Source organism: Stegodyphus dumicola, chromosome 5 (genome assembly GCF_044657685.1).
Source record: "Stegodyphus dumicola isolate Sdum_Otavi_A_Nest chromosome 5, ASM4465768v1".
Taxonomy (NCBI): Eukaryota; Metazoa; Arthropoda; class Arachnida; order Araneae; family Eresidae; genus Stegodyphus; species Stegodyphus dumicola.
This window is the reverse complement of record NC_140772.1, coordinates 53,666,923-53,694,822: the sequence shown is the minus strand read 5'-3', so window position 1 is coordinate 53,694,822 and position 27,900 is coordinate 53,666,923. Positions and strand designations below refer to the sequence as shown.

At 29.5% G+C, this 27,900-nt stretch overlaps 2 protein-coding genes across 9 annotated transcripts in view; one reads left to right on the top strand and one right to left on the bottom strand.

The window, feature by feature from the left end:
• Positions 1-24,424, bottom strand: Gyg (glycogenin 1). Its single transcript, XM_035357609.2, has 7 exons — positions 24,285-24,424; positions 23,076-23,214; positions 21,892-22,066; positions 12,024-12,186; positions 9,837-9,963; positions 6,090-6,264; positions 1-5,404 (listed from the first exon to the last, which is right to left on the bottom strand). Exons 1-7 carry the CDS (start codon positions 24,292-24,294, stop codon positions 5,192-5,194), a joined length of 1,002 nt encoding a protein of 333 aa, XP_035213500.1. The 5' UTR covers positions 24,295-24,424; the 3' UTR covers positions 1-5,191.
• Positions 24,425-25,118: 694 nt separating this feature from the next.
• Positions 25,119-27,900, top strand: part of Wdfy2 (WD repeat and FYVE domain containing 2) — a 53,727-nt gene continuing 50,945 nt past the window's right edge. The window contains exons 1-2 of one of the 8 annotated variants that reach the window (XM_035357615.2): positions 25,119-25,262; positions 27,340-27,505. In XM_035357615.2, the coding sequence (XP_035213506.2) occupies positions 27,348-27,505 (158 nt within the window). In that variant the 5' untranslated portion in view covers positions 25,119-25,262; positions 27,340-27,347. Of the gene's footprint in view, positions 25,590-25,657; positions 25,866-27,329; positions 27,506-27,900 lie in introns of those variants that run through there. The other 7 variants (XM_035357614.2, XM_035357611.2, XM_035357612.2 and 4 more) reach the window with 7 other exon arrangements.

Genomic DNA, 27,900 nt, shown 5'->3' with positions numbered 1-27,900 from the left:
TGCAATGCAAAAATACATATTTATTATATAAAATTCATTTGAAATTTCTACAATTTCTTATGCTTGTAATAGAATGTGACACAAAGCTCATTTATACAAAATAATGGCACAAAGCTATACTTTTGTATTTTGGTTTAAATCATAGGAATGTACAATTTTCAGTTAAAATATTAACACAGAATGGAAAACTTAACAAAAATTCAATAGACAGATGTGCAAGGAACTAAAAATGATAATTCTGTATGAAATTATTCATTCATTAGTTTTCATACAGTTTATCAGTCACAACAACTATCAACAAGTTATGAATTTGAGCACCTTACAATACAGCACTACAATTATAAACAATATCTCTATCATTACAAATTTTATTCATAAACATACTTTAAACGATATACAGGAAACAAACTTGCTTGTAAATATGAAACATAAACAAGAAGAGAAAATAAATTGTGCATAAAAATTGCTTACATTAAGGAATGTTTAAAGCTTATATAATAAGGAATATCCAGAAAAAAATAAACTATCAGAGCAATAAGAAATGATTTTTACTCTTAAGAAAAATATAAGTTACACTTCATTTTATTTTAAATTACAAGAAAATCATCATATTTAAATGGAAAGTTATTCTAAGAAAAATTTTAAACATTTTTGATGGTCACTCTCAAAAAGCAGTCATGTTTTCTGAGACATTTTGTTAGCATATACGAGGGCCATCCAGGAAGTAGATTACGTTTCCGTCTGTGTCCGCTAGGGGCGGGGCTAGCGCGGCCATCTTCACCCAGCATAGTGACCGCCGAACTTCTCGAAAAAGTTGATGCTAAAGTCCGTGAAAATCGAAATTTCACAATAACGGAACTTTCTTTGAGTTTTCCACAAATTTCGCGAAGTTTGTTGCACGAAATCATCAGCGAAAAGCTTGGTTACCACAAGTTTTGTGCAAGATGGATTCCAAAAATCTTGACAGAGGACCACAAAAATCAGCGAATGGCTGCAGCGTTGAACTTTTTGGACGCTTACCATAAGGATGGTGACTCTTTACTCGATCGCATCGTTACTGGTGACGAAACATGGGTGAAACATGTGAACTGTGAAACGAAATTGCAATCAATGCAGTGGGGGCACACAAGTTCTCCCCAAAAACCCAAGAAATGCATGCAAACAATGTCGGCAAGGAAGATGATGGCGACTGTTTTTTGGGACAGAAAAGGTGTAATTTTGATGGACTTCCTGGAAAGAGGCACTACAATAAACTCTCAAAGGTATTGCCAAACTCTCCAAAAACTCAGAAGAGCAATTCAAAACAAGCGCAGAGGAATGTTGAGCTCTAAGATCTTGTTGATTCACGACAACGCCCGGCCCCACACGGCAAATGTCACTCGTAAAGTTCTTGAATCTTTTAAGTGGGAGTTGTTTCCTCATCCGCCGTACAGTCCCGACCTGGCACCGAGCGACTTCCACCTATTCCCAGCAATGAAGAAGTGGCTGGCTATGCAGCGTTTTGATGACGACGCACAGCTGCAAGAAGAGGTAACGAAGTGGTTGAAGGCGCAGGCGGCCGAATTTTTCGACGAAGGAATTTCCAAGCTCGTACATCGCTACGATAAATGCCTTAATTTGTATGGTGACTATGTAGAAAAGTAGTATTTGAGTGTGGCTTTCATCTGTATATAATAAAATTTGTTTCCTATACTTTGTTTATTTTTTTATTCCAAAACGTAATCTACTTTCTGGATAGCCCTCGTGTAAAAACAAAACACCTTCAACAATTTATTTTAAAATTCTGGAAAGCAACCAAGAAAGGCAGTAAGAGAAGTGTTTACTATAAAGGAACAGTTAAAAATTTAATATATATTGTATAACTAAAAAAAAAAAAAAAAAATTTGACTCCAGTTTCATTACATACCACATATTCAGGGTATAACGCACACTTTTAATACAAAAAAATAGCACCTAAATTTATACGTGTGCATTATACGCCGTATATAAAAATGATTGCACCAAAATGCCGCTTATTTAAAAAGAAAAAAAAAGACATACCTTTGCTGCAGCACAATTTCTATTTTCTTTTGCAAAATGAATGGCTTTCCATTTGAAACCAACAATGTGTTTCATTTCACGGGAGCCATATTTACTACTTGAAGGAGAACTAGATCAACTGTATTTCAAATGCTTAATCACAAATGCAATTTACTAAAGCCTTTGATTTTCACTTCAAAAGACTACAGAAAGAGAAAACATCTAACACCTAATTCCACAAATTCATTCAGGTTGGAAATGCTCTACAACAGCATTCTTTTGGATAGCTGCATTGAATATAATCCATCCTCTTTGCCAGAATATTTATTCTCTCGAGCATTTAACCCACACACATATTCTTCCCCTTATCGCTTGCGAGTGCGGTTTGCCACTATTCGAATAAGTGACCTCAAAAGGTTAGAGCATTGTACATGTATCTTTTAGGATTGTTCGTGAAAAATTGGATGTACATTATACCACAAATATACCTAAAAATTAAAAAATGTAGTTTGAAATTATAGATGTGCGTTATATACCAGAAAATACAGTATATATATATGTATGTTGGTTGCTTCATGCGCAAGATGCTTGTTCTCGAGGACCTTACAAAACTCAAATCATACAATGCACATGCTATTGCACAAATAAAATTTCATGATCTAACAGCTGAAAAGGTTACAAAGTACAAAAATGAAACATTTGTGAATAGGATGGGAGTTTTGCTAATGTTTACAGGGCAATATTTATGATTTTGAAATGTTGAATATAAATATTTTTTCTTGTTATTAAGAGCTTAAATACTTTAAAGGACGCATAAATTTTAAATAAATTTTCATTACAGAAATTAAAATTAAAAAAAAAATACTTTTATGAACTGAAATTACACATTTGTGTTTAGTTCAACTGATTTTCGATTTTTAACATAAATAATAACAGATAAAAAGTCTCTCTAAAAGCATTGAAATAAAGGAATATAAAGTAAAAAAGTTAAAATAACCAATGGAAAAAACACTTGTGCAATATTGTAGCATTTTAAAAGAAAAAGGGTAGCTTTCCCTTAATTTATAGAAACACTTTTTAAAACACAATTGACATATAAGTTAATATATATTTTAAAAATTAAGATTTAAATTACTAAAAAGTACATTTATTGCTTTTCTCCACACATTTATAATTTGAAAGATAAAAAATATCTGATGTCAAATGGCAAAACTTGGAAAACTGACTATTTGCCATACCATATCAAAGATACAGATTTTATGGTTCACACTATGCTAACACTTGCCAAGCCGTGTGGAGGATAACAGCATGGAAGTGTAATACAAAAGTTCAAAAACTTGCAAAGATTCTCCTGAAGATGTTTCTGATTAGGAGCAAGGAATTCATTTCCTGAAGATGAAAACACAATACAAACTTCACAAGGGATAAAGAATGTTAACTATTATTGAAATACAAACATTATCTTTGAAAATACTTAGATGCATTTACAATTCAATGCATAACAGCAGCTGTTTTATAATGGGTTAGCAATGAATAACTATTTTGCTCAAAAAGCAACCACAGTGATTATGTACACACACATACATATATGTTCATACTCCTAAATATGTTTATTAATAACATAAAATGTTAATTATAGCCTTATATTAAAGTAAATGTATGCATATAGAAATACATATGGCCATAAATAACATACTGTATTTATGGCCATATGTACATATATAATATAAATAATAAACAGAGGTAGCTCTTCTCATTTGCTATACAGAAAAGCAGTATAAATTCAGAACAGCCTAAAAAGAGAGTCATGATAAAGCCTTTTCTAAGTTACAGATAAACACAGAAAAATACTGTTACATAATAAAACACAACATTATGCAATATACAAAAAATAAAAAGCACCTGTGATGAATGATTTTACACATTATAAGAGCATTCTGGAAAATACAGGAATGGTAAGTTTTATGATGAATATAATAAATAGCAGACACATTTCATACTTGCAATACAGAAATGTTTGGTTTATACTAAATTAATACATTTTAAATATTTATGAATTAAAACACAGAGAGCAAAGTAAATTCTAGAGAAAAATAATTTATATACTGAATAATATAAATTTAATAAAACTATCTTCCATATGAATTCAGCTTCCTATATTTACATAAATTGCATATTTTTGAAATTACTACTGGTACATTGTTTTATTATTCAATTAAATTTCAAATTCCAAATCTAACTCAGAATAGCAACAATTAAAACAGCTTCTTCAGTGTTCTAAAAGAAATTTATTACTTTATTCTATTTTGCTTTTTTTAATCCCTTTATGACAAGAGTTTTAAATTGTCAAAGATATAAGTATTTAACAAAATAAGATATAAATATAATTGACCATATATATCATGCAATATAGAAGATTAAAAGGATTTCAAATTCAAACATCCATTTGAAAGGGGGGAAAAACTTAAATTACTAATGAAATCCTACTAGATAAATTAAAGGCTTGAAAAGCAATTTGAATCTAGAAATTGACACTTTGAATCTAATGAGCAAAACTCATTTTTTCATCCAAAAGTTAAAAATATATCTTAACTAAAGAGAAACTGAAATACTGAAGCACTGAATAATTCAAATTCTGAAAGTCTTTGCTAGACAGCAACAAACAGACAGCATATGTCAATATAATATCTATTAAAAAGACTTGCATCTTTTTATTTTCTAAACTAATCTTTCTAGCACAATCTCAGTAAAAGGATTTCAAGTTTGACAATTTATGATCTTCAATGGGAAAATTTAATATGTATTTTTTTATATTTTAATAATTCAATAGTTAAGACCTGAAATGAGATTTTTTACAAACATATATTTTCAAGTTATTTTATCGTTGCATAGAATGTATTAATGAATGTTCAAAACAAATGAAGTGCTTGCAATAATTTAACTTAATTAAAAATCACTATTCTTCCACGCAAAATTTTACAAAATCTGTTTTTACCAAGACTCTTTAGCCTGCAAAAGTGGGTTTTAAAAGCATATTAAAATATATATATATATTCATTGACCTAAGTGATTTTAAACAAAAATTCATTCAATTCAGGCAAATTTTACCGAATGTAAAAAAAAAAAAAAAAAAAAAAAAAAAAATACTGTCACAGACAGCAGTACAATATATTTATTTTTCTTTATTATTTATTACTTCATCTATTTTTTTCTGTATATTTTCAAATGAATCTCTCCCCATATAGTCTATTTGCCCATGTTCCCAGGCATATAATCTAGAGGCTTCATCTGACAAACTTCTCTCCAATAATGGACTACGCAGTGGCACTTCAGCAGTTTTAGGAGATGATATAGACATTTCTGAGAAGCTTTCAGCAATTCCAGTCTACAAAAAAGTAAATAATTTTAAAATGTAAAACACTATTAAAATAATATAATAATAACAATAAGAAATGATAAATCTGTTTTAAATACTGAGTATTTAAACGTAGTATTACTGTAAGTACACAAAACATTCGACATGGAAGATTTTATGCCCATTATCTGCATAATGCATTAAAATAATTTAAGAGAAAAGTAAATAATATATAAACAATAACCTTTTCTTAATTCATAGATTTAGTTCAGGTGATTATGGCATAGCAGACAAGGGCTAACTAAGAAGAGGGACACCTTTGTGAAGAATTTTCAAAGTGGAACTAAGTTGTATTTATGTTACACTTGGAGAAAATTAACGAAAATGTCCATACAACCAGTCCATTCACTAAAAAATGAACCCAGATCGAATTACGAATCTTCATTACTCTTATCCATTCAGCCATAGGTGTGCTAATATTTAATTGGCAGCTCCTTGGAAACCTAAGACGTCTTTTAGATGTAATCTTAATTTTTCAGAAAAAATAGTAAACACAAAACTGTTCCATATAAAATTTAAGGAGCAGTCAAATTATGCGAGAAAAACTACTAAACTAAAGTATTAACTAACAGGGACAATAAAAATGCACAATACTCTTATTGCATGATGAAATGATCATCCAATTAAAAAATAAATAAAACTCGGAAGTATTTACATTTTGAATTTCATCAAGAACATGCTCAGTGTATATTGTCCACCAATATTTTAAATGTTCATGAGAATGATTCCAATCTTCAGCTGGAGCAACAGTTTTCAATTCTTTATTATAGCTATACATCCAAGGCTTCTTGTTACCCAGAAAATGTACTATCTTAACATTTTGCCCGAACCTAAAAAAAATATATCACCAATTCAAATATTAAATTAAGAAGAGCTCCTCATAAAAAAATTAACAATACAAAGTTCTTTGTTTAAACAACATAAAATACTACTAGAAAAATAATTTTATTTTGAGCTAGAAAATGATACCAAAATAAATGCCCAATCTATTTAATATTCTAATTTAAAATGCATGTTTTAAACTTTACAATCAGAAAAAAAAAAAAAAAAAGAGTATCAAGGTAAGATGACAGCCATTAAAATTTTTAAAGCATTAAACTATTATACTAAACGTAATTTAAATTTATAACACACACATTGGTTTTTTTTCTCCTTGTTTTGATTAACATTATGATAACTGATTATTACAAAATAAAAGATAATTTTTCCTATTTCTTTGAAAAGTCTGATCCAAATGTCCATATAAATTTAAAAGTACATAATAAAAGAGAATTCAATACAGAAGTGAAGTTTGTGCTGAAAGTATTATAAGAAGTGGGCAAAATTTTTTGTTCAGAAACTATAGATGGTACTGAAGACATTCAAAAATAATGAAAATGATATTTTGTTTAATTTATTTATTATAACAGTAAGTATACATACCTTCCACTACAAGGTATGAAGCAATTCAAAGAGTTATCACTGTCTGTGGTTGGAGAATGATAAAATTCAGACAATAAATTTAATTTTAACAAAATGGAACAATCTAGCTGACCAACCTTATACACTAAATATCTTTATCACAAGACTTCAACTGGTTTGAAATCTGCAAGTTGAAAAGGCCATGAGATCTTTTAGTCCCTACTGATTAAATATCATCAAATGTTTTGACCAGGAATTTCTTTATTGATGATGTGAGTTAATGTTTCATACTGCATAAATGAGTTTGGTGACATTTCCTTCTTGCGAAGATAGCACAAACTTGGTCATGGAATTGGGTCAAATAGCCCAATACATGACTTCTATTCCACTCTTGAAAAGTTTCTTACTTATAAGAAAACATACAACGATTACCTGTCTAAGGGGATGCGCCATTGTAAAGAATGTTTTCAGAGACATGAACTTAACTAGTAATGTTCAATGGCCTTATTCACTCAGCCACCTGATGTGCAAAAGCTTCTCTCCTTCCTCCAAAAAAGGCCCAGAACGAAGCTGAAATTGCCTAAGCACATGCATCAACACTTGCTCATATGCAACAGTTGCATGTGTTAAAAATCTCTGTGCAAAGAAACATAGGCTTTGCCTCTTATTATACATCAAATAGTTCTATTACATCTTTTTTCCAAAAGAAAATTTTATATCTTTAAATAGACATGCACAAAGAAAGAAAAATAAATTCCTTCAGCAGACCTCAGTACACTATTTTAATTTTTAGTGAGGACAATCTCTGTGGTATATTTTAAAGTCTGCAAAATTAACAGAAAATTTGTATTAGTAATTTTTTTTTTAACTTGCATAACTGGCACAACCTTATTTATCAATAAAGGTTAATTATTTTTCTTTGATTCTTGTGTTGAATTAAGTTTTATTTACACAATAAATTCCACTAAAACAGTCTGTTTAGTCAAGCATCTAAATCTATGTGCAGTGCAAGATGCCATTTTGAGACTAACAACTGTTCTAGGCTAATAATATAGTATAAATGATAATTTAATTATTTAAAACATTTAGTTTCTTTAAAATTTCAAATATTTTTAAACATTAAAAAATATTATTTAAAATAAAAATAAAGAGTTTTACCTACACTCAACAGAACATCTTGTTTTCTTTAAGAAAAATTAGTTTCATAACTTTTAACACAATTGTAATATAAGTTTATTTTTTGCTAATAAAATTTGAAAACATGATAAGGATAACTAATGTGTGCAAACATGCTTCAAGCCTCTTTTTATTTTAGTAGTGCAGGTGTTAGAATTATTTCAATTTTTCTTTCATTTCAGAGCTCTTTTCAAAGACAGTAATGAACAAAGAAAATAAAAAAAAAAAAAAAAAAAAAAAAAAGAGGGATTCCTCTATAATGAACTTTTAATAATTAGCAGTGCTATATTAAAGACTGTAGAATCCTTTTCCAAAACAGAGGCGCAAAGTTAATTATACTCTATTTTTAAAGCTAACCAAAGTAAAAAAAGAAGCAACTGGATAAAGTTTTACATCAGTATTACTGCTTTCATCCATATCCATAGAAAGGCAGAAAAAAAGCTTTAAATATAAGCAATATTTATTCTATATAAATTATTCTATATAAATATTTATTCTATATAAAACCACAGCATGATCAACAGCCTTTTTACATGAATACTATTTGCTGCTGAGAGGCACTCAGCAGCAGATTTTGTTGAAGTAAAAAAGCAGAAAATAGTCAATCTGCAATAATAACATTTTGATGCTTTGTTTCCACAGAAAAGTTTAATCTCCTCTTTTTTTAATACAATCTTCTTGTGTTTCCTGTATATGCAAGTGTTTTAATACATCAAATGAGTATTAATTATTCCTGCAGATACAGCTAACACATAATACGGCAAATTCTTAAACAATTTCAACAATCACGTGAACCTTGCACTGTTTACCAACATCAGAAATGCTGGGGACTGTCTTGATTTTGCTTTGTGCCCAATACCTAATGCACACCATGACTCGAAGCTACACTTGATGCCCACTGAAGAAACGGATTATGCATTTTCAGACACATCTAATTCTACATGCATAGGGGTAGATGAAACTTTTTAAAAAGAGAAATCAAAAGGAAAAGTGAATTATTTCAAATTTCAGGAATAAGGGAAAGTCTGGAGAAATATGTTGCAAACTGGATTGACGGGATTGCAGTCAAAAATCGAGAAGCTTAGCAAGTCTGCAATAACTAAAACAGAAGAAAAATCAAGTTGGAAACTGGTTTCCTACATAAAAAATTTCTTTCTTGGTTTCTAGAATATTATTATGAAGAAAGAATGGTCAAAACATTTAGCCAATAAAGACTGAACTGAGGACCAAATAAAATTAACAAAATTGGCATCTCTTCGTACCTTGAAAAAACAATGCCAAAAGAATGTTACCTTCCAGTGTCATGAAATAAGGGAGAACTTCCTGATTAAAGTTCTTAACAAAAACAACAAAACAGTTACACAAAATAAGCCACATGGAGTCCTATAACATTGAATTTACATGGCAGAAGCAAATAAGTGCTAAGAGGATTATTTTGAAGATATTCTTGGGTCAACTGCAGAATTATTCCCACCAAAAATTTCTGGTTAGATTGGTGCTTTTTTAGCAACCTGATTGCTTTAAGATTCCCAATAAAATTATTTTATTAAAAGATAAAATTATTGTAATTTATTAGATATATAAAGTTTTAAATCAACAAAATTATTTTTCTTTTAATTTATGACATATCTGTAATGAAAGCCTTAAACTCTTTTTCCTCCAATTGGCGGGCTTTAGCCTTTATAAGCATTGACTAGTACTGAGGCCAGAAGTGGTGATCTCTTTATTATGAAGGCACTTAAGATTTAAACCAAAATGCATATAATACTTAAGAACATATAATGCAAAACAAGATATAATATTTAAATAGTATTAAACTACATACTGCTTATATGCAGGCAAATAGGTATAGCAAGTGCTTGTATTCATGTTATAAATAAAAGATAAATGTCGAGAAATATCTTTTGTTGACCAGTCACTGAAGAACATATTCAATAACCCTTGATCTCCACCTACAGAAAACAATATATTTTCTCAAAAATAAACATAAATTCATTGCATAAATATTAAATATAAAATGAATATTTTAAAATATTCTTGCATTTAGTAAACTATTTAAATTCTGGCACTACATACAGACATGCCTTTGTATCTTCATCCAAAGAACTATTTTTTTTTAATAAATTATTTTTAATACGCAAAATATAAACCAAGTGAGAATGGGTGCTAACACAGTGAAATATAGCAGCAAAAAGATGCCTGTTATTCACTGCCTTCTCTCAGTAATCCTGATTTTCATAATAAGCATAGGAAAGCTGATATTTTAAATTTTAAAGCTGTTCTATGAAGGTAAATGGAGCTTTAATATACTTATCATTTTTTTAAACTGATTTTGGATACATTTTACTTATACTATGCAGTAAAAGATATACACAGGATAATTTCACTGTTTGAAGATTAGGCTAAAGCAATACATTTATTTTCATGCAGAAACAGCATGTACTCTATAATTAGCCTAAATCGCATTTTATGGTTTTATCTAATGTTGGCAATGTTTTCATATGAAAAATTTAAGACATAAATTTTATTTTTATATATGTGACATGAATACAGTGGTCAGCGGTAAGAAAGCTTAATAATTAATATGAATGTTAAATAAATAAATAAATAAAAAGAGGCTAAATTTCAATAGTTTAAATGACAGTATTAATTAAACATATTTAAACAACAGGATAGCTAAATTTTATATTTAGTTCTTTAATGAAACCTGCAGCTTTGACTGATTTGCCATACATTTGCCTAGGCAATTAAAGATCTGATGCTTTGTTCTGATATCAAATATTGTAAACAGTGATGTTTTACTTTGCTTAATTTTTAACATCATTATATCCCAGATCTTTCATCAATAAAGGAACTATTATAAATAAAGTCATATGGGTACTTTTCCGTTTTGCCGGCGCAAACGATAAAGTCGCCAATAATGGTACAACTGATGTCAAACGGAATATCTTCGCTGGTAACCTTTTACGCCTCCTTTTTAAAACACAAATACCCATTTCGTATCAGATTGATTGCTCTTTTCAATACTGGCATACAATTACAGAGAATATTTACAAAGATAATTAAATTTTATGCCCTAAGACAATTCGCGGTAATTAAGTCAATTGGATGCAATCACATCACTCAACCGAAGGCGAAAATATAGAAAAAACAAAATCAAGAGTTAAATTCATTCATTCTAATGAGAATGCACTAGCGAAGTAAAGCACTACGGTTTTACATAATTTCTGAGTAAGCTATTAGTACGAATTGAAATAATTCTTGCATTTAAACTTTTATTCCAAATTAAGATTTAACTTGAAATTAATGTAAATACTGAGAGAATTAGATTTTTGTAGCGTAGTTTACGCGAGATGAGATCAATTTAAATGATGAAACCATATTAAAATTTTTATGCCTTCAAAATCAAAAATTATTAGAACTAACATTTGTTAACATTTTTTCTGTTTATACTGTATGTTGTCGCCAACAAAGTCTGCTTGGCGAGATTTGCGCCGGCGAAACGGAAAAGTACCGTCATATCATTCATGCAATGAAAATTAAGGAGACCTTTTTAAGGTCATTTTGAAAATTAAATTCATGAAAATGAATATTGATACTTTGATTATCCACACCCTCTGATTTCAACATTCGATAGAATAGCTTTTTTTTTATGCATTTTTAAGTATATATATATATATATATATGAGATACCATGCCTCTATGCTCACACAATTATAACAAATTTACAACTGATATATGATGAAAATCTTTCCTCTTCAACAAATATAGTGCTTTTTCCACTTAGAAATGCTAATTTTCTTTGGAAAAAAAAAAAAAAAAATTATTCTCAAATAGGGAGATACAGCCTTTTTAAGGCCTATTTCAGAGCAAACTGGATTTAAGTTATATAGAATACTGATCAGTTTCATAGGAAATGTATTGGATAGGTGAAACAAATGCTCAGATTCCAGCAAAAATATTAATGTAAAATATGACAAAATGATTACCACAAAATTAAATAAATATTTACCATCAAAACTACCCTGTTGGACAGCCATATCTAGCAATTTTTTATACGTTTCTTTTGAAGGTTTGAAAACAAAAACACCAGAGTTGAAACAATCCGGCCATCCTATGTCTGGCACTGCTGAAAGCTCTTCTCTTTCAAACAATTCATCACAATTCTTTAAGACCTGAAAATTATAAATTGGATACATGACACAATAAAATAATGGAAAAGCTATAAAATGATAAAACCACATTAAGACAAAATTATAAAATTTCAAAGAAATTATTACAAATTTAAAAAAAATGAAGATTTATTTGCAACCATAGCAGAACAAAAAAAGAAGATTAATGCAAACCTATTAATGACCAATTAATCTATTTCTCATTTTAAAATAATAACTAAAATGCAATCAATATACTATGTTTTCTCAAAACTGCACATACTTGGTGAAAAGTTAAAAGGCAGTCATAATATCAAATACATACAATAGTAACAATATTGTTTCAAAAGAATATAGTAAAGTTCAATTAAATTACCTAATTTGTTTTTCTGATAATACTTTTCAAAATTAAACTTTCAAGTTCTAATTGTTTGGTTTTCTTTAATTTACGAATTATTTTTGCACTTAGCTTTATTTAAATTTTACTTAACAGTTTCTGTTTGAATACAATAGTTTATTTTATTAATCATTTATTTGTAATTATATTTCATTTAAATTAACTTTATACCTTCTTAATCAAGAATGAAAGCATTCCATTACTTCATAATTTTCATTAATTTAAGAGGTAGTAATCTTTTTTCCATAAGAATTCTTAAAACATTTGAGCAAAATATTTAGTTTTTTTTATTTCTGACATTTTTTTTTTTTTTTTTTTTTTTGAAAATCTAAGCTAGAACAATGCTATGAGGCAATATTTAGATAAAAATATATTAGAATTTTTCAGGTGTCTTTCAATTTTTCTTGAGCCTGAATGCCATATGTGGTTTAAATTATCAGAGAAAGAGTTCCTACTCTTTTAACTTGATGTGCTCGCCAACTGTTAAACCAATTAATTAAATATTGATATTTGATAAGTGATTTGATAATTAATAGTTATTAATTGATTTGATCAATTAATAACTATTATGTGGAAATAATCAGTGGTCATTACTATGATCAAAAGACATTACTATTGATTTACAAATTATCAATAAATATATCTTCAATTGTAGAAGACCTCAAGGGATTAATTACTTCTTTTTAGTTTTAACATTATCTATGATGCTTCTATTGTAATACTATCAAGATTATAACGTCTTAGGATTTACGATTCATACCAGTTAAATCTGAAATTATCTAAAATTGAGCGACTTTTTCACATCAGGATCTTTTAAAGATACTAAGGTGAAAAATAAAATTTTCAGACAAAACTTTCATAAACATTTATGAAAAATCCACCTTTGGCAAAGGATGACTAAAAATACATGCAGCATTATGACCCAGTACCTTACTAACCAGTATTCAGCAACCAGAATATTTTTTTAAATTCCTCCTTCTCTAAAAAATTAAGCAAATGAGAGACTTGTTAAGGCATATATCATAAAGCACATATAAGAGACTGTTTCCAAATGTTGCGATTTAACGACAAAGATGGATAAACATAACATCGGAACCCAATTATAAGGTCTCTGCCTGGGTTTTATAAAAATCCAAATTTATTCTTGATAAGGTGGTTTAGTTTTTTAAAGAATAAAGTTAACTGCTATTCATCTGTTTTTCCCTTGCATATTCGAAAAAAATTATTACAATTTGCGACAATGCAACATTAAAAAATGATAAGTAATTTAAACATTTTATATGCTACATCCATGACTTGTATTTGTAAATTATTTAACTAAGCAAACAATGAATGACCTTTTTATTTAAACTTCTGTCAGATTGACTGGCACAAATTTGGTGGCATCTCTACAACTTTCACAGTTGACGCGAGTTTTCATAATTGATTTTACTTACATATATTTAAAGCTTATGAATTGTGTTGGCTTTTATGTATGAAATGCACTTTTTTCCAAAATCTTACATAATTTCAAATGTAAGCTTTTGATATTCACGTTGCAACAAGTAAGATGAATGTTTTTTAAATTTCATACTGTAAATTTCTTCCATTCATTTGGCTTTCTTACCATAAACTGCATTTTTCATATGTTATTATCCAGCTTTTCTAGTAAAACATGTAATAACTACTAAGCATTTTACTCGGATGAAAAATCATACTACTTAATGACTAATTAAGACACAATAACACGCCGAAATTATAAGGTCTCGTGTTATTCGGCGTGTTATTGTGTCTTAATTATAGAAGCCCCAAACAGGCTTACATTTTGCTTTCTTTTTTGCACGTGGTGTGGCCGCCATTTTGTGATTGTAGGAGTTTCGGTGAGTACATTTTTGCAATTTTCAAGTTATGTTTATGTTTTGTACATTTGGATATTGTGCTTTGCTTGTCTGATTTCATGCATTTTGCTTACAAACATTTTGTTTTCTATTCATTTCAGTGAGGGATTTTTCTGCTATTTTGTGTGTACTTTATTATTGCTCAGTTAATTTAGTTTGATTTTCTGCATTGTTTATCATGCCTTCATCCGTTAATCGTTTCACTAAATTACGCCTGAAACGGCAAAAATTCCTGAATCATCTTGACTTTTTACTTAAATGTAAATGTAAAAAATTGATCCCCAATTTTATTCAAATCAAATCTAATCAAAAACCTTCGAGTCGCGTTTCAAGAATTCTGTTAAATTGCAAACTTGCCTTACTTCGGTCCGTGATAAGGGATACACGTCAACAATTGTCCAAAATTGAACATGAACTCCATAAGCTTCATCTGGAACTCGCTAAAACATATCCAAAATTCACTGCCCTTGAACAAAAGTCTTGGTCTAGAACGGAGAATGCAGTTAACCGTCATAAAAACACCCTTGCAGTTAAATTCGAAAAACTTCTTTTACAGTCTTCCAGTTCAAGTAGTTCAAAAAATCTTCCCATTGTAAACATCAAGCCAATAGTTAATATTTCTAATGTTAGTCTTTCAGAAGAACAAGAGAGAATTCTAAAATATAATTTTAACTTCTCACAAACCTGTAAACCCTCGATTCCAAAGATTTTGGCTCCTATCGAAAAAGCTTTCAAGTTCAGTAAAGTTTCAGATTCACAGAAAGAAATGATTAGGCATCTTATCGCTCATAATGTGAAATTCAATAATAAACCTTTGAAACCAAATCTAACTGCGAGAGAAAGAGCTACAATGCGCGAGATTCATTCTAACCCGGATATTGTCATTTCAAAGGCCGACAAAGGTGGCCAGATAGTCGTCATGGATAAGAACACTTACATCGATGGTGTCACTAAACTCTTAAACGAAGGACCATATAATCCGATCCCTAAAGATCCTTCACCTTCGGACTTATCCAAAATAAAAACTGCGATCAAATCTTCGCAAATCATTTCAAGCAACTTAAAACATTCGCTTATCCCATCTGTTGCGAATTGTGCCAGATTATATGCTCTTCCCAAAATTCATAAAAGTGGTATTCCTTTCCGCCCTATTGTATCAAATTTAGGTACTGCCTCGTATCCATTAGCTAAATATTTAGTTTCTAGATTTTCCACTCTATTAGACAATAACATTTACACCATAAAAAATTCAATAGAGTTTGTAAAAAAGGTTAAAAACATTTCTCCTCGTAATTTACTCATGGTTTCTTTTGATGTAAAATCATTATTCACCAATGTCCCAGTGGAAGGTGCATTAAGATGTCTAGAAACCAGACTTCGCGAATTTCATTTCTCTTGCATCGAAATTGATGAGCTAATTTCTCTCACTCAACTCTGTTTGAAACAAACACGTTTTGTTTTCCAAAATAAATATTACAAGCAAACTGAGGGATTAGCCATGGGAAGCCCCCTCAGTCCCATCCTGGCTGATATCTACATGCATTATTATGAATCAAAATTGTTTGAAACTTTAAACTTCCCGGCATGGTTCCGCTACGTAGACGATACTTTTACCCTGTTTGAAGGTAATAAAGATGATTTAAATAGAGTTCTTTCAACAATGAATTCTATTGATCCTGCTATTCAGTTCACTTTTGAACTTGAGACTTGCAATTCTCTTCCGTTTCTCGACATTCTGGTCACACGTAACACATCCAACTTCAGTACTACAGTTTACCGTAAACCTTCATCGGTTTGCCTTCCACCACACTTTAAATCATGTCATCCGACTAAACAAAAGTTAGCTTCATTTTATTCCTATGTTTTCCGTGCTCTTCAAGTTTGCTCCTCCAAACTAGCCCTTGATGAAGAACTAAATTATTTAAAAGCAATAGCTATTGACAGGGGCTTTTCACCCAACATTATTAATCAAGCAGTTAAAAAATTCTCATCTCAACACACTAAAAGCCACACTCTTATTTTAGGAGATTATAAAAATTCTGTTGTCATTCCCTTCTTTCCATCAATTAGCTATAAAGTTGCACATATTTTGCAGAAATTTAACTTTCGGGTTGTTTACTCTCCCATCAATAAAATTCCAACTTCTATACTCAAGGACCCCATTCCGGATATGAATTCCTGGGGTATTTATAGGATTCCTTGCCAGTGCGGTTTAATTTACATTGGCCAAACTAAGAGAGCCTTAAAATTTCGCGTCAAAGAACATGAGGCATATGTTAGAAAAAAGGAAACACAGAAGTCTTCTGTTGCTCAACATTGTTGGTCCGAAAATCACACTTTCAATTTTTCTGCTGCCAAAATTATTCAAAAAACATCTTCCATTGGAGAACTGGATTTTCTAGAGGCATTTCACATTCATAAAAATCTTTCTGTTCTAGTTAACGATCCTAATTCCAATCCAAATTTGCCTTCGGCTTTTAGAGAAATTATGTTTTAGTTCTGGTTTCGCCAACAGATGGCGCCACTTGCTTATTCTTGTCCAGGCTTTCTTATCTTATCTAAACATTATTTCCTATCTTGTTCATTTGCGGTTTTGCAGCTGAAGATGATGGTTCGGTAAAACCATCGAAACTAGTCCTGTGAAAATTTTGTGAATTAACGCTGATTTTTGTTGTTTGACTTCTGAATCAGTACTTAATGACTTTTAGAAGGCATTTCTTTATACCCGATCCTGAATAGTATCTTGAGATATTTGATAAGCTTTATGATGTGCATTTAGCACAGTTGTTAAGACATGAGATCATTAACCTTTTTTGCCATGTTTAATGTTGCTGTTGTGACTTATCTTACTTAGCAACATCAGAACAGGCCCAAGAAATTAATCGTGGCAATTAGTGCAAGACTGCGCTTGTCATTGGCAAAAGCTTTGAGCACCATACAGGCGACAGTATGACTTTACTCAGTTCATTCCCTAATTTTGATGGAGAGCATCATGGGGGGGATGGGTTTCTCACCCCTCTTCCACTACCACCAAATACTCGAGAGGACTTTCGGCTGGTTGCATATTTAGAATGACACCAATATCAGTAATATGAATAATATATATATTTTTTCAATCGTGGCAAATAAATAGAAGCTGCACAATAATACTAATTTTGCATCTGTATAGCATTACCAGATACAGTTTCTTTTCACTACACTGTTGCCTTTATATACCTTAATTACAATAAAATATGAAAATATCCAGATGTTAATATTTAATATGAATGCATTTAGAAAACCAAGTGAACTGAAACACTCATAATTTACATTTCAAGTTCTTTTTTTAATACAAGTGAGACGAATGCTTAGATAGATTGAATGAAATAAAAACATAGGTTTCTGCTAACTAATATCAATTCAAACAGAAAATTAATGATTGACTAATTACAAAGAAAATCTATACAGCAGATAAATAGAGCATTTTTTTAGCATTTTTTTTTATGAAATTAGAAAGCAACATATTTTGATTTTGGGTGCATTAACTTTCTAAAGCTGGCGGTACAGCAGTTGTACCAGGAAAATGACTTTAATGCTGGCTGTTATACAACTGTCGTACCAGCCATTCCCTCCCTATTTTAGAGAATCGCCTATCTGTAGATCTCTGGATGATCCATTGTCTCTGCTCAGAATAGCCGCTGGCTATGCATTGTTTTCCTCTTCTTATCAGTTTGGCTACATTTTGACAAAAATCGCAGGTTTCGTTTTGCATCAAGATACTTGAAAATCAAATAGAAGCCATCTCTTTCTCAAACATTAGAGCACTGTCTCATAATTTTAGTACTAACTTTTGCTATGATTAAAATGTCAGCAATTTTGCATGCTGTTTAAGCTTACCAGATTTAATGCTTTTTAATCATAGCAAATAAGATTAGATTAATATTTCAGATATCCTTTCTAGAAAATAGGTAAAACTGCTTTTATCATTTACTTCCTTTTTATACTTATGAATAATAAGATGGGTACTTTTCTGTGTTGCCATCGCAAATGATAAAGTCAGCAATAATGGTACAACTGATGCCAAACAGAATATCATCGCTGGTAACCTTTTACGCTTCATTTTCAAAACAAGTCGCAGCCATTTCTTATCAGATTGATTGTTTCTTTCAATACTGACATACAATTATGTAGAATTTTTACAAAAGATAGTTAAATTTTTTTACCCTAAGACCATTTGCGGTAATTAAGTGAATTAGGATACAATTATACTGCTCACCCGAACGCGAAAATAAAAGAAAGGTAAAATTACTCTTGCATTTAAACTTGTATTCCAAATTAAGATTAAACTTGAAATTAATGTAGATAATTGAGGGTATATTTTTGTAGCGTAGTTTACCGAGATGAAATCACATGATACGAACTGGTGAATCAAGATGTTGAACCATGAAAGCATAATAAATTCTTAATGTCTTTTTACAAAATTTTAAATCATATTAATATGTTTATGCCTTTAAAATAAAAAATTCTCAGAACTAAAATTTTTTATGTGTATACTGTATGCTGTTGCCAACAAAGTCTGCTTGGCGAGATTTGCGCCAGTGAAACGGAAAAGTCCCATAAGATGTTATTTTGACCCTTTTATTTTTAGAGTGCAGAAAACCCTTAAGAACCGTTAACTCTTTCAAAGTGCTTCTATTATGTAGGCAATTTTGTCTGATTTATCAGGAGATAAATAAGAGACAATTGCATGCATAATAGTTTTTGTGATTTTCATTCATTCAATGATTGCTTTGAATGATTTTCATTTATTGTAAATTAAATAAAACCAATTTATCTTTAGACGCTCTTTTAGGATGGCATCTGCCAAAAAGTATTTAAATATCATAAAAGCTCAAGTAGCTTCTACTAAATTGAATAAAAACATCAGTTACTTTGCATAAAATTTCGGCCAGTTTTATTTTCTGAAATTCTGATACTCCTCAAGAGATAAAGGGAATTCAGACAAGTTAATAAAAAATTTATCTTTAAAAAAGGAATGTTATTTTGTCTGTAATAAGATGTATGTCAACTTACTATTAAATGTATAAGAATTAGGGTTGGATTACGCAAAAGCACACAAACGCTATCTGCTTAAGGGGATGGATGCTTTTGTGTAAACCTTTTTAAAAGAAAATTGCTCACATTTACGTTCCTGATGGAAAACTCCACATGTAATTAACCCGTTCTCTCGGTTTGATTTGATTAATTTTGTTCGCTTACTGAATTACATCAAAGCATGCAACAATTACCTGTACAAAGGTGGGATGGATGCCTTCGCAGATGACTTTCTAAGGGAAGCTGGCTTGTATTTACATTACCCAAAAACCATGAATCCAACCCTTTAGCCGGGATTCAAACCCGAGCAAGCTATGTTCAGCCACCTTTACCGCTCTACTGCCGGGCCCGTAAAAAAAAAATTGATAGAGAAAAAGTATTGAAATAACCGGTTTAATTTACTAACCTATATTTTTCAATCGACATTACATAAATTAGGCATATGAGGGAATTATTTGTGAATAAATAAGCTGTGTATTGCACTTTTCTCCACTATTTTATATTACGATGGAATTATTGCATTTCAAAGTTATTTCTCATGAATTAAGTTTGCTTCGTTCATGATTTTTTATTTTTCAAAGAGAAACTTTAAATAAAAAATTACACACTTTAAATAATACACGAGAATATACTTTATGCAAAATTTGGCGTAAACAGTTTTTTTAATTTTGCTTTGAAAATATTCCAGGGTAATTGTTTTCATTACTGGAGGAAATATGAAAAACAGATTTACTACATCGTAAGTGTCAACACCCAGTATGCCCTTATTCCTTTGAAAATGTGAAAGATTACTCTTTCTAAAATAAATTAGAAAATATATTACGTGCAAATAGAATATTCGTTAAAAATGAAATAGACTTCAACCTTTGGCTATAACGATGGTTTTAAAAGAAATTTCTGCCTTCGAAAGGAAACTGACGTATAATTATTCATAAACATTTAAAACTGTACTGAAAAATACTTTTGATGATTGCATGTATAAGTCACAGATTTTTTTTCTCTGCTAACATAAACAAAAGACAATTTTACAAAGAAAAATTCTCGTTAAAGATATACGTCCTTTGCCTGATAGCACAATGTAATATTTATTAAAGTTAAATGATGGAATGCAACCAATGTATCTCTGATTTTCTTTTTTATGTTATAATAACAAAATTATCGAAAAAAGCAGATTTAAAACTCTGTTATTGTTATGTAAAGCTTTATTATTGCTGTAAGTTCATCTCAAAATCTAATTGTATTGAACCATCTATATTGATTGTATTGAACCATGTATCATTCTAACCATCTAATAGTAATAAATATTATTAATGAATTTATTATTATTTCATTAAATTAGTCATTACCAATATTTTGTTAATGAAAATATGTTATTAAAAATCGCATTCCAACCTGCAGACTTACAAAGTTCGTATTTATTATATTTTGTAAAATTTTGTTTTCGTTTTCTAATTTCTAATACAAAAATATGCAAATATAAATGAAGTGTGAAAACAAAGTTATAAAATTCACAAATTATTGCCGAGATTGATTAGAAATAGTAAATGAAATATAAACATTGCATACATTTTGTTCTAAATTGTGCACTATTTATTTAGAACTTCATTTAAATGAAAGCAAAATAATCATCGAAAAAATCGCAAATCTAGCAACCCATCTACTAAGGAACAGCGTCCAACAAACATTTAAATTTTACTGCATCCATGGAGGGGACTAACGACTTTTCTCATTAGGAAAATGTCAAAGAGTGGGCAAAAGTGTTTTGGATCGTGCCGGTCTGAAGGCTATATTATGAGAATTTCGGCCCGGTTTTAGATGGTTAAACTAGCCTTTACATTCAATTTCTATGAATAATATTGTGTTTTCCCATCATGAAAGTTAGCAAAGATCGCATTAAACTTGGGCTAATCATTCCAGCAGAAGGTTGAAGGCACAGATTACTTTTTAATTAGAAAATCAAGTTGTCCTTTGGTTTCCACATAGCATTTAAAATAGCGACAAAATAGTCATCTTGTTTGTGAACTAGGTGCAAGATAAATTCTCTTAAATACAAATCTAAAAGATGTCACATGGTTGTGCAGCATTTTGTCACACCCCAGTCTTTCAATTTTGTGAATATGTGAACTGACATAGTACTGCCAATAGTTTGAAAATACTCCACTGCACCCAGTTTGGTTACATAAAATCAAAGTGAAGGGGGTTTTTTAGTCAGGCCTTTTTTGGTTTTTGGTGCTAAATTGCATTCTCTAGCGACAGATTTTGTTTGCCGAAAATGGTTACTAATAGAATGAGTACCCAATATACTAATTACTTTACAAGCAGCACATAAAAAAATACTGATTATATTTGATAATGAATCTTCATAGTACAAAAAAAGTTTACCAGAGTATCAGCATCTAGAAATACACATTTTGAGAATTGGGTTAATTTCCAACAGTGCAATTTTGTGAAAGTCACACCTAACTCTGGACGTTCCATCAATAATAAAGATTCTTCATCTCTGCTGTCTAGGACATTAACATGTTCAACCAAATCATATACTTTATTCAAGTTATCTCTAAAAAAGGACATGGAAAAGATAATTACACATATTTAAAGGAATTTATCACTACATGAAAATTAACAAAGAATCAACTGAATTAAACAAATTAAAATATAATATTTAAAAAGGAAAGCAATACCTGGAAAGTTTTAGAGTATTTCAAAAATTTTTCTTCAGTGATGGTTGTTAATAGCAATAACATCCGATCAATAACGAAGCTTTAATATCAACTTCAAACAATTCACAAGTCTTGTTAATTTTAGAACACCGATTTCTAATGTACATAATATAATTAAACTCTTATAACTTTCTAAGTATATGTCAACAGATACACATTCAGATAATATATTGTTATTCAAAATGCTCAGTTACATACACCTGACAAAAGAAAAGCATTGAAGGAATTCAGCCAGTTTGCCTGAATTTGGCAGAAATGTTTATTAAAATATTTTGGAGTCAGTGAACCAGTTGTTAAAAGTGAACTGTGATATTTATAGTTACTTTCTAGCTAATTTTATCACTAATATAGACCAAATCAGTTATAAATATTTTTAAACCTCATCACCAATTAAAAGCACCATTAATTTAACTTAAGCTATTACACATTAATAAGCTACAGCAATACTTGTTGATTTTATATTAAATAATACAGTAAAACATAATCTGCTTAATGAAATACTGGTACTTCCATGATACAGCAATCGTACTTAATGGCCAAAGTAGACAATCTTAAGCATCCAAACTCTTGGCCATAGAATTATGCAAAAGTGATTTGACAAACAACAAAAAACCAATCAATACTTTTCTAAATTATATAAATATGCTATTCTTGTATAATGGGGAAGGGGGAGGGGAAGAAGAGCTCTGCAGATAATGTTTATTACCATTTTTCCTAAAATATTTAATATAAAATTCGTTTCAATGACATTATTTAATATATTACGATTTTCAGTTAGGGATGGAGAAAAAGATAATTTATAAAAGTACTGCCATAATAAGTCTCATATATAAAACTATAACTTACCTAAATGACTCGGATACACCATCAGTTACTAGTACAACTAATTTATGTGTGGTTTCTACAAGCTTAAGAGAATGAGCCAATACCAAGGCTCCACGAGTATAATCATCATCAGTTGCCAATGTTACATATGCAAAATTACCTAAAAAATTGAACATAATGAAAACACATTTTTAATACAAAAATAATGAGTCAGCTGCAATTACTGTTTTAATAATTTTCTCTTACCTTCATGATATATACTTATTGCCTTTATTTAAATCTCCAAGTAGATACATTTGCCAAACACAATAAGCATCCACATAATTAAATGCAAGAACAGAACAAATGTAAAATTAAAATTAAGGAAAAAAGCAACTTTACTTTGGGCAGGTTTAGAATAAAGCTATCAGTTTCAAAGACAATTAGACACAACACCCTTTTCTTCAAAAAAAAAAAAAAATTATTCAAAATCTATACCAAAATAAGGTTGCTTTTTTGCTTAAATTTTAATATATATTAAATTAACTGATAACTTCCCTGATTTTTATCATTTTTAACATCCAAAGTTGCTTATTTTAGTATGAAATTTTCAGATTCTATTTTTTATATCATTTCATATAGCTTACTCATATTTTGAGAGAAAACATTACTTTTATTCATAATCATTATAACAATTTTCATTCAAAAATTCAGGAATAACTTAAAGTTATTGCTATCAAAGGTTTCATTTATTCTTGAGTTTCAATTTAAGAGCGTTTTTAATGTTATATCAAAAACTGTATTAGACTGGAAGAAAATCTGCCTATGTGGCGATGTTAAAAGAAAAGTACCCGTATTTTTTATAATAAGTAAAAACGAAAAAAAATTCGAATGAAATTTAACAATTCCAGTTACGTAGATTTGGCCTTATTTGTGCTGAATTGTTTTTAAATCTGTTATGAATGGGTTAAAAAACATCTTCGAACATTTAAAAAACGTAATTAAGAGTACATGTGATTTATTTATAATATTTCATACTTAGTTACGCACTCCTATTTATTTTTACTGCTCTACAGAAATATAAATAATATATATGAGGATTATTTCAATAGCCGTATCTTTTAAAGTACAAAATTCTTTTCACAAATTTTGTAAATAAAGCTTTTCCCAGGACGAAAAAAAAAAAAAAAAATTAAAACACATCAGTTTACAAATGCGATAAAACAAGAAAGGATTGCATTTATTACATACTTTGTTCCATTTTAGAGATTGCCGGCAAAAAAATTTCACCACATACTGAAACAACTTCAGTTACGAGCTATTTAATTATAGTTAGAAAGTTGAAAAGTCATACGGTTATTCACTTCGCTTGAAAATCAAAGCAAAGTCAGATTGCCGCGCCATCTGTTGTACGTACGCCTTTCGGAAAATAGGAGAATAATATTATTCAATCAAAATAAATAAAAAGTTCATTCAAAAAGAAAAATAGAAAAAAAAAAAGAAAAGAAAAGTAAAACTGTGAAATATTTAAACTAATTATATAAAAACAGCGTATATAAAAAGAATAACTGTAAGTGGGATTATTATTTTGCCTTGATATCAATAAAACGAAATAAATGAGCCACATGATCTTTTATGAACCTTGCAATTTAATCGCATAACAAGTGCGATAAAAAAAACTTGATTAAAGAAATGAAATACTTGAAATGCATTGTAATTTAACCTTATGACTCTCGGCTTACCTACAGCCATTGTCTTCAACAGGAATAAAAACCTGTTTGTGACCTTCCTCAATCCATATTCATGTTGTCATTTCACATTTGTTACATTTCGTTAACTATTTCGTTTTCTTTTTAAATTATTATACATCTCAGATGCATATTAAAAAAGATGGAAAATGAAGTCCTAACAAAAACGAAAGAAACACTTCAGAAATATGCAACGAAATTTCAGATTTTTATTCCAATAAAAAATTTCCTACAAATTCAGATGCACTATTTTCATATTTAATTAATCTTTCATTACATTAGGATAATTTACTTAAATATTTTACACAAGAAAACATTACATAGAAAGCAGGTCTTGTGACTTTGGTTAGCTTCGAAAACTTGAAAGATGACTTAATACTTTTAGCCGAAGTTTTCGAAAGGGTTAACTAATAATATAACTCGAGCTAACTTAATGTTTTTACTTTTTTTATTTTTGTTGAGTGCACATATTTTAAGAGCAGTAAGGAACAAATATTTAAACGCTATAGTTTAGCAAACTGATACGTGCTGGTATTAAGTATGGCAACAATAATAATCAATGTATTTTTATATGATTTTTTCTGTAGTTTAATGAATTGCTTCATGACACTTGTAATGTGGTGATATTCGTTGGTTAACGCCTTATGTACATCTTGTGGAAAATTTAGGTCTTGCTTTGCCTCGTAAGATATTTTAGCTCTGCAACTTCTTATACCGTCGTTAGAGTATTATTGTGGGAGTTCTTTACTGTGAGATTATCATATCTGAAACCTTAAAATATAGCCGCTTTATCTTTGAAACGAACTTGGTAAACATAAAATTTGTATCAGAAATTTTTCGTTTGAAGTATTTGATTAGCTGTGCGTTAAAACGGATAAAAGAGAAAACAACATTCCACGTAACCTCCCCATTACATACATTAATATTGTACATAAAATGTTTAAATGAGAGGTAATTTAATGAGTCGCGACATTTATAAATTCCTCCTCCTTGTTTTATAAATCTCAGAAAAAAGCATTACAGTTCTGTGTTGTGAATTTTAAGATTATGCTGCAGTTATTTTTGTTACAAAATATTTAGAGAAGTAAGTTTTAAAAATATTTTGCAACTGATTGTTAAACCGAATTCTGAAAAGTGATTTGTGCGAAACTTAAGAATAATTCATTGAGAAAATATAAAATGCGAGTTGAGCATAATAAATTGTGTAATGCAATGTAATTCACATAATTTATTATAACTAACTTGGATATATTCAACAAAATTTTTGATGAGGAGAAAGTGGTTCTTTTAGTATTCAGTATTGGATTACTTATATATTCAGTATTTTTAACAATATACTTTTTTTTCATTAAATTTTTATAGTTTGTAATTATATTTTCACTTTATGCCATATTTTGTTTGTTTAGAATTTGCTAGATGCTTATCCAAAAACTTCTGTATTTAAGCACTGTTGAGCTGGTATGTATGATGAAGAGATTCTATTCACTAGTAACTTACAGCTCTTTCATAACTTTAATTTTTATGTGAATTTACTTAAAAAAGTTTGAAAAAACAGTATGGAGTATTTGAGGTAACATTAAAAACTTACTTGGAGGAATTAATCCAAAAGTGAATAATATAAATAATCAGAAATTTAATAATTTAAGATAATTTCTTGATTAATGGTAAAGGTTTTCAACAGAAATATGAAGCGTATGTAAAAAGAATTGGTAATTTTGCATTTTTTGCTTTTGTATCAAGTGAATTTACATGTTATAAGATTAATATTTTTTTTTTTTTCAGAATATTAAGAAGTTTACTGTTTTAAAAGATATATGTTGCTATGTATGAATTTTAAATATATCATTATTGATGTGTAGATTATTGATAAATTCACATTCCAGAAACATATTGCATGCTGTCAATCAAAATAGCAAATAATCTTAAAGTTTCTATTAAGAACACAATTAATCTGAGCGAGAAGTTTACTTTAGAAGACATATCCCCTACACTCTCATTTTAATTTAAAAAACAGAAGTAAATAAAATTAATTCAAAATCATAGGAAGATAAAAAATGATACAACCTCAAAATTAAAATTGAAAACATGTAGGCAATTACAAATTTTAAAGATCAAACTAATAAATTAAAATTAACAAACTTGCCTTCAAAATTTTAAGACCAAATGGCTGGAAATTCAAATAGTTGCGATGGAATTAAAAAGGGTTGTTGTAAAAAACATGTTTAGAAATAAGCTGAAAGCTAATCATAATTCTAACTGGTGAGAAGATGTAGAAAGGTATTTATGAACTCTTTTGGGGATTAAACGACTTAATATAAAAGAATCCTCAAGAAACTTCCACAAGGGAAACGTTTATGTGTACAATTCAGAAAAGTTTGATATTATATTCTTTTGCCACTACGATATGCCTTAACAGTATAGGAATGAACCGAAACAGGGACTGGGAGTCAAAAATAAATAGCTGATTTTAAGTGATATGTAAATTCTTATTTATTCTTATAAATGTATTGAGAAATTGTTATTATATTTTACATAAGTGTGTTTTGTAATGAACACAGAACTAGTCATGGCTGCTGAAATTAAACCCATTGCTGGCACCAGCACACAGTTTGTGAATGCAAGGAAACCACAACTTATCAGTAAATTGGAAGGACATCAGGATGTCATCAACATGGCTGTCATTGTTCCTAGTGCTGAAGGTGTCATCAGTGTCAGTGATGACAGGTAGTTACCGGATCCTTATGATTTTTTGTGCAAAAGTGTGTGTTATGAAGTTTTATAGAATTTATTATTAAAAATCATTTACAAGTTACAATATTTTTTCAAATTAACATTGCAAGATATAAAATGTATTAAAGTGTATATCAGTTTTGAAGGAAATCTTGGTTATTTTCATATTTTTATAACATAACACTAGTAAAGTTGGAAAATCCTTTTACAATTTTTATAAATTTACTACCCTTTATTTTTGGAGCAGTAACAACTGAAAAGATCTAAGTTTGTGGCTTCTCTGCACTAAATCATACAGTAGAAAATAGTATATGATTATATAGTATAGATATAAGAACTAAATTTTTAAATTAATGGGTAATAATTTTTTATTTTTTGAACATGTCTGT

Bases quoted from the DNA above. Each gene is read 5' to 3' on its own strand.
- Gyg (XM_035357609.2), bottom strand. The intron at 6,265-9,836 runs GTATGTAGTTTA...TATTTTTTTTAG, and splicing joins TATTTGCCTGCATATAAGCA to GTTCGGGCAAAATGTTAAGA. The intron at 5,405-6,089 runs GTAAATACTTCC...ACTTTTTTGTAG, and splicing joins TTCTTGATGAAATTCAAAAT to ACTGGAATTGCTGAAAGCTT.